The sequence below is a fragment of the Chamaea fasciata genome, unplaced genomic scaffold (genome assembly GCF_029207755.1).
Source record: "Chamaea fasciata isolate MVZ Bird 193981 ecotype frontalis unplaced genomic scaffold, bChaFas1.0.hap1 SCAF_5, whole genome shotgun sequence".
NCBI lineage: Eukaryota > Metazoa > Chordata > Aves > Passeriformes > Sylviidae > Chamaea > Chamaea fasciata.
Window position 1 is genome coordinate 32,519,716 of NW_027094090.1, and position 16,349 is coordinate 32,536,064.

The following is a 16,349-nucleotide window of genomic DNA, read 5'->3' on the forward strand; positions in this document are numbered from 1 at the left end:
GAGTACGCTGTCTTTTCCTTGCACACCTGTAAGATTTGCTTGAGAAAAACACACTGCAAGATAGTTATGAATATTGTATTTATTTGTTGTATTCAGAGATCTTTGTGATAACGAGTGTCAGTATTCTTGTATTTTAAAGTGGTCTTAAACCATGGGGATAAGTGATAATGCTGCTAATTTTGAAAAAAAAAAAAAAGTTTTTAAAAATTTAGTGTTGTGCATGATATCCTGAAATTGTATAACAATATCACTGAGACAGTTTTAACTAAATGGTTCCATGCTGCTGTTAAATTAATCTTGAAATATTTATCTTAATCATTTTGTATCTCATCTCAACATCTATTTAGTTTGAAATGAAAAATTAATAAAATTCTCACATTAGAAACTTTATATTTCAAGTTTTAAAACATCAGAACATCTACAGTCATACTATAAGCTGAAAACATTTTTTTTTAGCACAGTGGCCTGTGCTCTCTTTTGGTTTTTAATAGCTCTGTTTCTTCAACAAGTTGTGAAAGTTTAACCACTGTGAAGCATTTCAAGTTTTAAAAGATTCTGAGGGCTGCATGTCCTGGGTATTTTTAGTGCTTTGCCCACTTTTAATAAAGTATTTCTTTTCCATGCTTGTCTATCTGCTTTGTCCATTTCTTATCTTTCTTTCATAGTTTTTAATATCTCAGCATTTTTGTCTAATTTATCATTTTCATATTTTTCAAGGTCCCCAGGTGCATCCAATTTTTCAACTTTACCAAAGATCTCTCCATCTCTATCAAATAATTATAACAACATGAACAACAGAAAGTAAGCAATATACCTTAAAACATTATTTAATTAATCATCCCAGTATGATATAAACCAAGTTTAATGTTTTATAGCTCCTAGCTTAAGGATTTTGAATTGCTTAGCAATATTTGGCTTGTGAATTGTTGCTGATTTCTATTTCATAGTAGGTAGGTAATGCTGACACCAAGAATTGAAACATTAGAGATGTTTGTAACTCTTACTCTTCAGCAGGATAGACACTAGAAAGAGTTTTGGGTGTTGTAAGGAAAGGTATAGACTTCATTTAGAGTTTATCATTCTAAAATACATTGTTGCTATTTGTATCCTGCCTGAATTTAAATGAACAACTAGAAAAGTACTTACCCTTATGGTGATCAGGTTTTCCCTTGTTTATTGTTCCTAAGATATTAGAGCAGCATATGTGGCATCACACTTTGATTTCAAATCATGACAGCTGAATTGTATTAGCTGTAATGTAGCCAGCAGCTTAAGTTCTGTTTCTTAGTGCTAGAAGACTTGAGGGAGATGAGGCTGTGTGCTTGACTATTACAGTGAACAAAGGCTTAGTAAGAGGTTTGTCACTTTTATGTGCTTTTTCCTTTGTATTCTGAATTATAAGGTTTTTTAAATAAATAATGTGATAAGACTCTAAAAGAAGGGCTTTCATATTGCATTGGCCAACTTTTTGTGTAATTTTTTTGTTGTTGTTATTGTACACAACTGTAAAAAAGTTGGTGGACATAGAAAAACATGGAATTATTTCACTTTAACAGATAATGGAGCATCTTTCAAATGCTTGAAACCAGAGAGCACTCATCTTTAATGCAAGCTGAGGGAAGTTGAAGAACCCTATTCTTACAATACATTCAAATTTTTAGTATTTTTCTATACATGCATTTTGTGATCACATCTGAAGATGTTAACTATTTAAAAGGTGACAAAAATCTTAAATATATAATATCTTCCAGTTAAATACTGCACTTATCAGAAGTGATTTTTCCTAAGGGGTGAAGTGTCACTTGTGCTTCTACCAATTGTGAGTAGCCCCAACTCTCACTGTTGAGCAGTTGAAATCTATGTAATTAACTGCAGTCTATTGTATTCTGTGTGTGAATGTGTAGTAAATAAGAAGGGTATTGTATATATGATTGTGCAAAAAGGTACTTGATCAGAGCTAAGCCTCCAGCTGAGAACTAATTTCTTCTTCTCCTACTGTTTAAGCAAAAGGCAGTAGTATTGCCAAACCCAGCTCTTAACAGAGACTTTTTTTTTTAGGGAGCTGTGATTTTAAATTAAGCCATCGAGGCTTTCTTATTTTGCTTTTCTTTTTTGTTTCTTGGGGTTTTTTTTTAACCTTAGCTTCTTGCTAGTGATGTAGTTATTTTTAGGAGGCACTTATGAAACCTGTTGCCAGATCTTGCAGCTTTTAAAGATAGTTTGTTCACATGATTTACCTGATTTTAATTTTATTTCTTGGTTTATTTTGGAGTCAAAATGTGAGCTTTTAGAACTTAAGGAAAAATGCTGAGGTTTGGAGGTGTGTGTGTGTGTGTTCGTTGTTATTTTACAACTTAAGATTTTAAACAGAAATGCGTGTTAAAAGGGAAGTCTCATAAATTTCAGATTTTATAAGGAATTGGTCCTTTTAAGTGATTTAACTATAATTTAAACATTTGTAAATTAGTTAATAGGTACATGTACTCTCTAGTGTTATGAAATACCGGTCAAATTTCTCTTGTATATCAAAACACGGTACATCAGTATATCTTTAAGACAGATATTCAGTGCAGAAGTATATGGTTTTCCTTACAATGCAATTATGATGACTTTAAAATACTTTAAAAATCACAAATTAATAATTTAATGCAAGATGTAATGCAGATGAATCTTTAGCAGCACTTATCTCAGAGTCTGTGTTCAGTGATGAAGTCATATCCATTAATACACTTTGTACTTTAAAGTACATACTTTTGCATTAAGAATTTTTGGCTTCAAATAGTAAATGGGAAGATACATCTCTGTATTTAGTTCTCTTATAGAATTATGCATTAAAAATGTTCCACTCTTCTTGCAAGTATTTCCTTATCTAAAAGAGTACTTCTTTTTCATTAATTAATGCTGTCTTTGGTATTTTCTTAATTAACTGCTTAATGTCAGCTTTGTCTGGAATTTATTCCCATGCTTATGCTTCTGCCTTATTGCCTCTTACATTGCACTTATAATGTCCTTAGTACATTAGTGAAATTAGGCATTTGTGGCTTTCTAGGATCTGTTGGCATGTCCATATGGGCATGAGATGCTGTAGCTCTAAAGGAAATACCAGCATTTGTTTTGAAGATGATTTTAGCTGACAAATATGATTTATAAGGCAGAAAAATCAAACAATTGGTTGTGTGTTTTAACGGTCATAAGTGCTAGTCACTGGAAGCCTGCTTTTGCAATTACTAAAGCTCTCCTATAGAGTACAAATTATGTTAAAAATCTGAAATAATTAGGCTTCTTTGTAGGATGCATGTTTCTGTAATACTTTCCTAATTCAGGAGTTGTTCCATGTAACAGTATGCCTCAAGTTAGTAGATACTTAATTTTGTGTTGGGGTAATCATACATTAGATGTCAGAAATAGCTTGTGCAAATTTTATCCAGTCTCATGCCTTCATTTCTGTAAATGTGACTTTGCATTTGATGGAATGGAGGATTCCAAAGAACTGACCATTGATGTTCTTTTGCCTTTACAGGTGATCTTGTTGAAAGAATAGCATAGGAGGATTAGCATAATATGTGTCAGTGGATTCAAAAGAGCAGGGAGAGACATGCATCTTTTAGGTCTTACTGGAATTTCTGTTTATTGCTGTTAATAAAGCAACACGTGTCATATCACATACGGTGTTTTTTAAATTATGTGGGATGGGGATTAAAAACACCTGAACAGGGATTTTGCTTGGGGAATTAAGTGAAAAGTTGTTCTGTTTGCTTCATTTGTAACAAGTGCTTTAGGCTTCTAAAATGACTCGTTTGCAACATTTAGTAGTGTCAGCCTGTCAAGACAGATAGCTGGTAGCTTTGTTCATATGCTTGGAATATTTCAGTATGCTTATTCTAAGAAGTACTAGTGTTAATTATATTACTTTACCTCTAGAAGCAGCTTCTTCATGTTGTACCTGACACATAACGAAATATTATGACAAAGGCAATTTAAATAGATTATAATGTTATCTTTTCTCTCTAGACAATGATAACGAGCAAAAATAAAGATAGTAATCTTTATGTAGTGACATGGGCCTCTCCTGCTGCTTCAGGTATCTGTAAAATCTGATGAAACCTGATAATAGGTTTCTTAAAGGGGCTGGTCACAAAAATCCATTGGCAGTGCATTAAAATGGTTGAAATATTGCAGAGCTCAGTAAGTCTTCCAAACTTTTAATTTTCTGGGCTCATTCTTGCAATTCAAATTCCTTTATGTATGTACCTATTGGTACATGGCATTCCACTGTCAAATTACCAGAACTAGTGATGCTTTTCCAGGCTTCCCTGTTCAAAATACATGCTTCACAGAATTCTTAACTGTACAATGAGTGCTCTGGGTTCATCATAACCATTTGAAAGCCTCTTTGCTGTTTAAGGACACACAGAGATGGTACAAACAAGTCATTTCAGATCTAGCACATGCAATTCAAAATTTATAGATTTACAGATAATAAAATCTCATTTTGGAACATCTTACCATTTTTGCCATTTCAAGAGCTCTTTTCAAGGGTCTGAAGATGGTTTCATGTTTTCAAACCTTGTTTTACTTTTGTGAAGCAATTTTTTCTAAGAACTATTAGTGGTTTTTTTCTGTTACTGCTCTTACTTGCCTGGCTTATCCTAATACCTCCCATCTGCTTTTCCCTGCATTGTTCCTTCATTAAAGGTAGGAAGGTTTTGCAGGAAAAGCAGCTGGAGGCTTGGGGACACGCAATTATCACAGGTTACTTTTTCAAGGATATTTCTGTTTGAATTAAATTAATGTAGACTTACTTTGCAATTATTTATATAAAAATAATTTTTCCACAGCAGAGCAGCTTGCAGACTGATGGAGCTGTAAAGAGACATCTCCTAGTATCCTGCAAACAGTAGGCAGTGTTTTGTAGGATATGTTTTGATAAAATATGATAGAACCATGAAAGAAAAATGTATTAATAGACCTGACTCACAGAATGAGTTGTAGTGGGTTTAGTCTCTAAACCCCTCAAATATATTCCTGTGGGCCAGTACAGAAGATGAAAGAACTCAGAAATGTCTTTCCCTTTTGAGAGGTAAACTGACAGTTTATCCATTAGGGCAAGTACACACTGCATCTGTCTGCACTGCAATTATCTTGCATTAAATTATCATCATGGTACTCAGCTAATTTGAGAAAATCTTTCACATTAATAAGCTATAGCCACAAAATACCAGTTGCATTTCCTTAACTTCCTAGTGCCCCTCCAAAGTTGGCAATTTGTGAAGGGGGAAAGCTGCAGAGAAGGAAATAAAAATTAAAATCCCCAGAAGAATTAAATTCCGTTTGTTCATTACCCCTACATCTCCTGAATTTCAAAGAGCTTTCTTTTTTGCTAAGTATCTGAAAAGTGTTATCTGTAAGTCAGGTAAGGACAGCAGCAGGAAGGAAGCAAGGCTGAAGGTAGAAGCTTGTTGTGTACCCTGTTGCATGTGCATTTCTGTTACTGCTGTGCACTGTTGGGTTGCTTAATACTGTGGGGGTTGCATTAGCACCAGTGGCAAGCTTGTGGTTTTGATTCCTGGGGGAACTAAGGCTTGGCAGCTTCAGGGAATTGGAGTTCACCACAGTAACTGGGCTGCAACTGCAAAGAGAGATTGAAGGTAATTTTTCTTGGGGATCTCTAATGTGTGGGTGAACACCAACTTTTAGGGGTTTTTAAATTGAGAATGACCAGTGAACACAGTACCTGTTAGCTAGTTTGGGGCAAGCCAGAGAGCAGAAAAAATGCATATGTATAGAAAAGGGAAGGACTAATGGGAAAGTCGGCTATTAAGAAGAAATGAGCAGATGTAAAAGTTTGATAACAGCAGCTTAATGGACAGTGGAGTTACTACACAAATTTCTAAGACCATTGAAAGAGGGTGAAATTCTCATCCTCTCCTTTTTAAAATTTTTGATAGCTTGATTAAAAAAACAACAGTTATTTATGAAAAGTGAGTAATTGTGCACTGAGGGGACATTTGGAATTCAGTAAAGAGCATGATAATGTTCAGGAGTAATGGCTGGAGTCTAACCATTGGGCACTTGCATCCTCAAACTTTTGCGATTAAAAATCTCAGTTGTTTGTCAGGATTGATTCTTTGCACTGCGTATTTTTCCTTATCATTCTTAGCATCTGACTTTCAAATTTCTGTTCGTGTTGCTTCGTATGTGAATGATGCTTAGTAGCTGCAGAAATACTCCTGAACTTTAGCCAAAGCTACTGTCACTTAGATTTCATTATGATCAGTGCCTGAAATGGTTAAAGTGGTTGTAGTTCCTTAGTTTTTTCTAACATATTACAGAACATCCTCTTAGAAGATTACTTTGCCTTTCTAGTGTTCTCAGATGTGCTCACTTCACTGTTTTGAGGGTTAGTTTGTTTCCAGATGAAATACAAAAATATCAAAAATAAATTGGTTCAAGTATCATCATTTTACCTTCTACAGTTTCTCCAAACAGATGCAGCATAGATTTATATTGAAGTTGTTGCAAGGCGTTTTGCGCATTCCTTTACCTCTCAAGGCTTTTCTGCATTTGCATGCTGGATTGTGCTGTCCTAGCAGGGAAGCTATAAATAGACTGTCTGATGCAGTGAGGCAGCTATGCCACAGTGGCCTTGGAAATCTCAGCTTTCACCTGTAACTCTGCATTCCTATTCCCACCGACCTTTCTCTTGCAATAGCAGGATGCAAAAGGAACATAAATGATTGATTGCTGCTGGTGGTGTCTAAAGTCTGAGTGTTTTAAATATGATGGAGCAATGAAGAATAGAGTAAGCTGTGAAGCTGCTCCTATAAAAAAGGGGTAGGGATTAATAATTGCAGTTACTGCAGTATGTTTGATTTTGGTTGTTTGCACAGGTGACTTTTAAATAGACATTAATGTTATTACAAAAGTTATGTGTTTTAAATCTTTATGTGTTCGCAGAAGTTAGTTTAAGATGTTTAATCATTTAACTTTATAAAGTACTTGTATGCTTTAAAGTACTATAGAGTACATGTTTACATTGTGAAAGATGTCTTGTTTTCTTACAGTGTGAAAAATTCAAACTATTGTCTCCCATCATATACTGCTTATAAGAATTATGATTATTCAGAGCCAGGAAGACACAATGAGCAGCCAGGCCTGTGTGGCCTGAGTAACTTGGGGAATACATGTTTCATGAATTCAGCAATTCAGGTATGTACTTTAAAATAAAATCAGCAAGTGTTATTACTTGGAAATAATATCTTGTTTTATCATATTTCAAAACTAATATTAAGAGGTCTGCTAAGTAGCAGGATAGGATAAAAAGTGAGGAAATAATGCATCTTTATTGGTATACTTTAAAAGTTGATTTATGTAGCTGCAGTCGTAATGATCAATGTCAGAAAGATATTTGACCAGTGTTCTACATGAGTGAACTCTTGAAGTGGGATTCTTTGCTTTTTGTAATAACTGCCATGCACATATGTCACAAAAATGGCCTTTTCCTTTTGAAATGGACTTGAGTGCTGAATGTAGTACCAAAAAATTGTCAAATAGTTGATGACTGATAGATTACTGGGCCTTTATTTCTGACTCATTATGTACTTTTAGTGCACAGGTTAACATGCAGGAACCTTGGAAAATATTTTTCTTTGACCTTTCCTCTCAGAATAGCTGTTTCATGGATGAGATATTTTACAGGAATGTAAAATAGCTTGTTTCTTTGATATGAGTGCAAGAGAAATACTAGTATATCTACTATTGCTCTACCAAGGTGAAGCAACCTTACTGTCTTAATTTTTAAATGGAAGCTGCAGTTGTAGAATAATTAACAGTTAGAACTAGGAGTTTTGTTTGGTTTTGTTTAGTCCTCAGACTTGCCTTTTGTCATTGGAACAGTCTTCTGTCAAAAAACTGTTATGTGTATTTAACTTCTTGTTCACATATTTTCCTGCTGAGTATGAAAATATTAGATCTTATCTAAGTATGCTACAGAGTTTTTATCCTCCTTTCCTCCTTGGTCATTACAAGGATTTCTGGCTTATGTTTTTGATTTCTTTGGGTAAAATTAAAAAAAGAAAACCCAAGAACACAACCCAAATGTTGCATTCCTTCTTTAGCCTGTTGGAGTAAAAAAGGAATTTCAGGTACATTTGTAAGCTAAGTTTATGAAATTGTTGAAACTTGTTCAAAAGAAAAATTCATTCCAGAGTGTCGTAGTGTGTGGGATACTTCTGTCCCTTCTTTGTGTTGACACTCAGTGAATAATTTGGCCTTACTTTTCTGTAGCCTACCATTAGGTAGCTGCAGAGAGCCACAAGCTCTCCCCTTAGTCTTGTCTTCTTCAGGTCAAACTAATGCATGCAGCTCTGCCTTTCCTTGTATGTTGTTGACCAGCCCCTTGACCATGTTGGTGTCCTTTCTCTGCTCTTTGTTATACTGGGGAGCCCTAAATAGGACAGTGCTTCTGCCGCAGTCTCACAAGTTCTGAATGGAGAGGTAGGTTTGCTTCCCTTTGCCTCTGACTACAGTTTTTAATACAGCCCAGTTTGCAGCTGGATATCTTTCCCATGGGGATGAACAGCAGGATCACATTTCCATAGAAAAGGACCACTGGGTCATACAAAGCAAAACTGCTTTCTAGCCAGTCAGCCCCCACCTGTTAGTGATATCTTGGGCTATTCCATGCTTATTCCATACTTATTGATACAAGGCATCCATAAAATTAAACTTGTTTCTAAAAATATTTCCATGAGGATACTTGAAGAGAACTTGAACAGTGCAAAAAGTAATTAAATGTTTTTTAGCATGCTTTGCAAAAGATGGCTAAACTGAAAGGGGGAAGGACACACATTTTGCAGTGTCCATTCTAACTAAAAATGCTACACATACCCTCTCTTGATTGCTGAATTGCATCATTATGCTGTTGGAAAGAAAAGCGTGTGTTTTTGTCTAGTGTGTCAGCCAGAATTATGTTTTATAAGTTGAATTCAAAGAATATTTTTGCTACGTAGTGAAAGGGGATTTTTATGATTCTAGCTTGTTCATCAAGCTACACTGATTAAATAAGGGTAATATTAATTACTTATTCAACCTTAATTGAACTGGTATTCATGAATTGCATATCTGTCATTCAAAAGTAACCTTTTAGGTTGGAATTCTAAGCATGGGTTGTTGCCTTTAGGAGTCTTATACGGCGTAAAAAACTTGTTACACATCACATCATTATCCCATTGTGTTAAACAGATTTAATTCTGAGGTCTGCATTAGAAATAATATCAGCTTTGACTTCATTGCTTTTCCGTTACATCTAGAGAATTAAGTTTGCAAATAAGTTCTGAGATGCTATAGTGCAAATTAATAAATACAGGTTTGCTGATTACCAAGACAGTGCTCTGGGTAAGAAAATGAGGTGTTTATTGGGCAGTGTAGCTTTTAGCTTGGCATGGTACCTTTAATATGTCCTTGAAGGTCTGTTTTTTCAAATGCATTATTTAGTGGCTTTCTTTCCATTTTCAAGGAAATGTAAAGTATCTTTCAGTTTTACCTACTGTATGTCTCAAAGAAAGTACTGTTCAGTGTTATCTAGGAAATCCATGGAAATGCTTTTTAATGAAAGCATGATGTGTTCTTGATACACTTAGGTCTCACAGGCTGCTCTTCTTCCTCTGGCCACCACTTGCATGTTTTTTCAGTTACACAGAAAGCATGCATCACTGTGCTAATTTGCTATTAATTTCATGTCCTACTTTTATCAAAGTAACATTGATAATGGCTGTAATACCTATGTAATACCTGTGGCCAGAGCACTCTAAACATGTTTTGATCTATCTTAGTCTTGGAAGCAACGAAAAGATGGGCTCAAATAGTACATGAATAGCAAATAGAGAGTTCTGCTTGGGAGTATTGGGTGCTCTAGGAATTTACCTGGATGATGGAGCAGAGTACACCCTCGGCCAGATTAGAGATCACACAAATCTACAATGAGACCAGGTGGCTGTCCTGCCATTCAGAGGGACCTTAGCAGGCTGGAACCTCATGAAGTTCAATCAAAGGAAATGCAAAGCCCTGTGCCTGGGGGAAGCAACCTCAGGAGCCTGTACACATTGGAGTAGGGGGTCAGTAACTGGATTGAAAGCAGCTTGGTAGAGAAGCACCCAGGATCCTGCTGGACAAAAAGTGTGTTTCTGTGGCCAAGGCAGACAACAGCATCGTGGGCTGCATTAAGAAGAGTATTGCGTGTAGGCTGAAAGAGGTGATCCTTTCCTTCCATGTAGCACTGGAGACACACCCCCAGAGTTCTGAGTCCACTTCTGGGCTCCCCAGAGAGTTCAGGGATATCTGGGAGCAAGTCTGGTGAGAGACCACATCAGTAATCAAGGACTGCAGTATCTGACCTCTGTGGTGAGGCAGGGAGCTAGGGCTGTTCAGCCTGGAGAGGGGAAGACTCCAGAGTGATTTTAACCATTTTTTGGAAGTACCTGATGGAGAAAAGTAAAGAAAACAAAGCTGAACTCAGTCGTACCCACTGAAAGAAGAGGAGGCAGTGGGCACAAACTGAAGCACATGCAATTCTTAAATATAGGAAACTTTGTTCTAAAATGGCGTTTATCAAACAGTGGAATAGGGTTTTCAGGGAAACTGTGAAGCCTCTATGCTTGAAGATGCTTAAAACCTAACTGAATAAAGTCCCAAGCAACCTGCTCTAGGTGACCTGTCTTTGAGCAAATGGGTTGGACCAGAGAATCTGTGGAGATGCTTTCAAATCTCTACTATTCTGTGATTCTCCGATCTGCTTTATCTTATTTATCCTTCTAAGGTTTATTCCTTCACAGTTGGGCTAACACAGGGTTGTTGATCAGGATAAATCTGTTTTCTTTAAACAAAATAGTTTACTGTAGAGTATTGGACTCTGAAATAATAGTTTCAATTCCATTATTGTACTGAAAGCTCTGCTTTGATCCCTTCCATTCAGTTCGTACTGGGTGTGATCAGTGTAGCTTCCTTCAACAGAAGCAGAGTTTAGTTTATCCATTTTCCAGCTGATTGCCACTTTTCTCAGATCTCTGTGCTTTTCAGGGAGCATGCCATTTCTGCTTCAGAAACCACTTCATTTCTCACACAGCTTCTCTTTGGTCTTGTCTCATTTACAATGAAGCTGGTTTGCATCAGAGCTATTGTAAATGTTCCTTGACAAAGAGGGACAGTTCCTTCACACAGCTTTGTCTCCTGAGTCTGACAAACTTGTGTGAAGATTCTTGCCCTGTAAACATACTAGGTAGAAGTGTGAAAATCCTGGCAATGTCTTGAATTTTGTTGCAAGTTCTTCAGTAGTTCTTCCACCTATAGGGAAGGTTAGGCTTGCCCCTTTATCCTTCTACGTGATTATTGTAAAGAGATCTTTGCCCTTCCAAGTAGGGCTTTTCAGTGTTAAGCTCAGGACAACTGGAGGACAGATGATGGATAGGTAAGATCCTCTCTGGGATTACAGACAGCTTCAAGCTGAATGAGAGTATGGCCAAGAAGGTTAAAATACCACTACGTATCTCCCAAGTGTTGTCCTCTTACCACTGTTCCTTAATTTAAAAAAGCAATAATTCAGTATTCTTATTTTGTTTGTATTGGAACTGTTGTATAGTTCTCTTCAGATTCTTTTGAAGGGAGTGTTCCATGTATTTATTTTATTTCAGTGTAAATACCTAAGGCTTGATTTTTTCTAATTAGGCCTAAATGTCTGCTTTTGCAGATCCGAGCATGAAATAAAACAGGGAATACAGAAGAGATTGTGAAGATTTTATGAAATAGATATTATTATGAATACTTGAATCCATATTAAAAAAAAGTATTTGGCATGCAGATGTTTTGATCACGTTCACTTAGGTACATAGCTATATTCTGAGCTGAAAATAAATTAGAAAAAATGAGTCTCATTAAGCATTGCTGTGCTGCCACCTGTGGATGTTTCCCAGGTACTACTTTCCTATTTTGGTGGGATATTAGAGATTAGAGCTCTGTGGAAATGTTTTGTTGTTTTTTTTTTCTTTTGGAGTGAAAACCTGAGTGTTCTGAAGTTTTCATTTTGTGATTAAAAACTAGGAGAAGAAAAAAAGTAAATGTTTTCATTAAAAACATTAATTTTTTCCAGGATCTTTATTTTTATGGGTTTTTTCCATCCTTGTGATTATATACATCTGAATTCTAAACAAGCTTTGCAATGGGCATTTCAGAAGTTTTCTTTCTTCAGAAAGCTGAATGATATTCCCTCTAAAGTTACTTATGGCTGTGAGTTTTTCTAGACAAAAGATGTTGTATTTCACCAATACCTGAAATTATTAAGTTTTTATTGCTCTGTTTCAGTTGCCATAGGCATGTGGAGTTTGGATTAGTATTAACTAAGGGCTTTTTGCCATGTCTGTAGTGTACAGACAAAAGTAGGATAGACTTGTATAAAGTAAAACACTTTTTTTCCCATGGATCTTCTTTTCAGTCTGGCAGCTCTTGGTCTTTTATTAGAAAGCTGAAATATGAAATTTCAATGTCCCTTGCTTAAAATTATCAGTAAGTAGCACCTGAAGCTGAAGAACCAGTTCACTTAGAGAAGTATTCAATTTCCTGTATCTCAATTCATGATCCTACTGTCGTCTTCTCATTTCCCCAGTTCACTCACATGATAGGTTGTGATGTTTTCTTTATTTTGGAAGTTTATTTTTGTCATTATTTTTGTGCAATATTCCATACGGGATTTGAAGAAATGTTTCCTTGTTCCCTTAGGATTATAAGATGATTCATGGAACTTCAGGAGGTTTCTGGTGCAACCTCCTGCTCAAAGCAAGGTTGGCTCTGAGGTCAGAACAGGTTGCCCAGAGCTTTATCCAGTTGGATCTTGAAAACCTCCCAAGAAGGTAGAGCCTCTTAGTTCCACTGCTTGACTATTCTTACAGTGAAAACTTTTTTCCTTATATTCTTAACCTCTCATATTTCAACTGATGCCCATTGTTTCTTTTCTTCCTAGTATGTGCCACTGTGAAGAGCCTGGTTCCATCTTCTGCTTAACTTCCCTATAGGTACTAGAGGGCTGCACTTGGGCCTCCCTCAAACAGTCTCTTCTGCAGCCTGAACAAGCCCTGATGTTTCAGCCTTGTCTCATAGGGCAAGTGCTTCTAGGCCACTGACTGTCTTGGTGGCCCTCTTTCTTCATCCTTTTTTTTTTTTTTTTTTTTTTTTTTTTTAATCAAAGAAGTCCGTATCTTTTATATTAGAATTATTCCATACTTAAATCGCAGAGATTTGGAAGAGTATATCTTGACTATTTTTGTTATTATATTTCCCCCTCTATGAGGGTTTCATAGGACAGGTAGACTTTCAAATATTATCATAGGCTAGTATTATATACAGTATTCCAGTGAGGCTCCAGCACTGAGATATGTATATATATGTGATAATGACTTTTTTCTTTTTCATTTCTGTGCATCTTAATAACTTATTTCCAGGTTATTAATATGTAACATGGAAGTATGATTTCAGTGCTAACCTTTGTCATGCTGAAGATTAATCTTCTCTCCTGTGGTTTGTCTCTTGGAGTTTCTGCCTTCTATTCCATGTCCCATGGTATTTTCACTAAATGACCAGGTTCAGAGAACTTTACAGAAATTTTGTGGATTAAAGAAACCTTGTAGTGACAGCAGGACCTGAAATGAAGTACCTTTCTGTTACCTCTTTAGTTCATTAACAGTTTTCCATAATTTTACTGTATTTGTTTGGCTGTTTTGGCTGCTATTATTCTTCACATGTTGGTACACTTTTAGTTCGCTTATTGTCTGTATTTTGATACAAACAGAAAACCTCGAATCACTAGGTTGAACAGGACACATAAATCAGGTAACTTTACTGTCCAGTAGATTGTCTTGGTTTTAATAGACACTTTCCATAAGGCTTCCTGAATAACCTACAATATATCACATGAGAAAATAAGAATGTAGGATTCCCTTCAAAATGGCTTCTGGATGCTTTTTTTGCTCTGACTTTAGTCATGATCTTAAATAATTCTCTATTGTCAGCCTTTTCAAAAAGTAGACATTTGTAATCATATAGATTTGTCAGTTGCGTTGAAAGGATCAATGCATATGTGGCCAACTTTATTAGCTACTTTAGCAGCTACTTTTAAAGTTTCTGGTATTTTAGAAAAATATTTTATATCTGATATTTAAAAAATATTTATTATCTGATATTTTAGAAAAATGTCAGCTCTGTACCTCAAAACTTGCTGTGTTAGGCATTTGTGCATTTCAGTACTACCATCAGTGTCATCTTATGTTGTAATGTGGACATTGTTAAAGGAAAAAGGGAAATGATCTGTAGGAATATTCCTGACTTATGCTACAAATATTAATTAATTTTATGAGAAAGTGACAAAACCAGTTTATCAGGTAAAAACTAGAAACGGATTAATTCTTTTTTTGGTGGAAACCACATTGTCAGAACAGTGTATAACGCTTGACTAACAGAAAGATAAATATAATATTTTTGCAGAAAATATTATAGAAAAATATAATACTTTTGCATTATTTACTTCCTTGTGTGGGGCATTCCTTGCACTAAACTCAGCAGTTGAACTGATATCATCTCTTAAACCCACCCAAAAATAATCCAGAGGACAACACAGATCTGTGAGGTAGGGGGAGTTGGGATCACCACTACTGGAAGTAAAAGCTCTTGGCCATATAGCAAGTGAAAAATGAGATTTCTTCAACCCTGAGTGTCCAAAAGTGTCTGTAATACCAGGAATTTTTTTTTGCAGTGTTGACAGATCCTGAAAGCTTTAGGTGAGGAGGAAGAGAAAGAAAGGAAGGAGTTTGATATAGGCATGAAACTCAGCTCTCTACAGCATGTGACTGGTTTTGCTTTGTAATATTGCACAGGTATGATAGGCAGACATAGGAGTAACTTTTTTTTTGCCCCGCTCAATAAGGGTGAAATTCTTCCAGTCTAATTCTTGTATCTTATGCAGTAGCATAAGTAGAGCTCTTTGCCTTGTTTACAGAGAGGCAGATGAGACTGGTGAAATACTTGACCTTTCCTCAAATCTTGTAATAAAGGAAAGAATGCAGAAAAGCTTACAATATTTAATGAACAAACTCATAAGAATATATGCTAAGGTATGGCGTGGGGCTTATTCCTGAGTGATAGAAATGTTTATGTTTAAAGGAGTATGAAGAGTATCACATAAAAATTCAAAGTAAAATTGTAAATCATACTTCAGTGATTACATCCTGCTGTCTCCAAATGCTGAGAGAAGAGACAAGCTGGTACAGAGGATAAGTGGTTATTTCAATCTAAAACAAGGTCCTTGCTTTCCTTGGACGAATTTCAGCTCTAAACAGCATCACAAGATTTAAAACAGTGTGGGAAGGACTACAGGAAGTCTAGTCCCTCTCATATAGATTGCTGTCCCCAACAGCATCCATAAGATGATATAAACAAAGAGCAGGAAAAGGCCAAGCATCTTCACCTTCCCTCACCTGCCAAAATAAAAGAATTTTTTTATTTCAAACATTTCTCTGAATATGGTATAATTTGTACTAATAAGCCCTGTTGGTTCTCTCCTCAAAGCATGTATGCACTCTCCACTTTGCAACATCTATTGCAGCAACAAGTTTCATAAAGCCATTCATGTTTTAAGAAACATCTTGGGGTTTTTTGTTTTAAATCTTTATAGAAATTATGTTGTCATGCTGTGGTTGGTTGGACTACTCTGTTTTTTAAATTTTGAGGTAAAGCTCTTGATATTTATCTGATCATAACTTGTAATGACAGCTGTAGCCAGTCTTGGTTTAAAGCCATTTTTTGTTTCTGGAAGAGATAGTTTAGGGTTTTTCTCTCTTCGTTCCAGGCACTAGACATTACAGTTCATGGCTGCTTTAAGAAAATTAAAGCATTTTTTGTTAAGAACTGATTCAAATCACTGTTCTAAAAAGTCTGTATTATTTTTTGCAGTGTCTGAGCAACACACCTCCTCTTACAGAGTATTTCCTCAATGATAAATACCAGGAAGAGCTGAATTTTGACAATCCTTTAGGAATGCGAGGTGAAATAGCAAAATCTTATGCTGAGCTTATCAAGCAAATGTGGTCAGGAAAATACAGCTATGTTACCCCAAGAGCATTTAAGGTGAGTAGGGAAATTACATTCAATATACATTGTCAGTTTCAGTTTTGTACTTTTAAGTATATAAAACTTGGAGAAATATGCCATTAAAAAAAAAAAATTGAAGTACTCTTTATTAATATGCTGTCCATTCACTGAACTGGTAAAACACTTGCATGTATATTTCAGTAGGTGTCACCTGTCCTTGT

General features: G+C 35.8%; 1 protein-coding gene across 6 annotated transcripts in view; it reads left to right on the forward strand.

Moving 5' to 3' along the window:
- The window catches only part of USP15 (ubiquitin specific peptidase 15), a 60,843-nt gene that overhangs the window by 33,435 nt on the left and 11,059 nt on the right, over positions 1-16,349 (forward strand). For 2 of the 6 annotated variants that reach the window (XM_066183160.1, XM_066183162.1), the window contains exons 7-9: positions 718-801; positions 7,065-7,209; positions 15,991-16,164. In XM_066183160.1, coding sequence (XP_066039257.1) covers positions 718-801; positions 7,065-7,209; positions 15,991-16,164 — 403 coding nt within the window. Of the gene's footprint in view, positions 1-717; positions 802-1,556; positions 1,718-1,769; positions 1,820-7,064; positions 7,210-14,794; positions 14,908-15,990; positions 16,165-16,349 lie in introns of those variants that run through there. The other 4 variants (XR_010720792.1, XM_066183164.1, XM_066183163.1 and 1 more) reach the window with 4 other exon arrangements.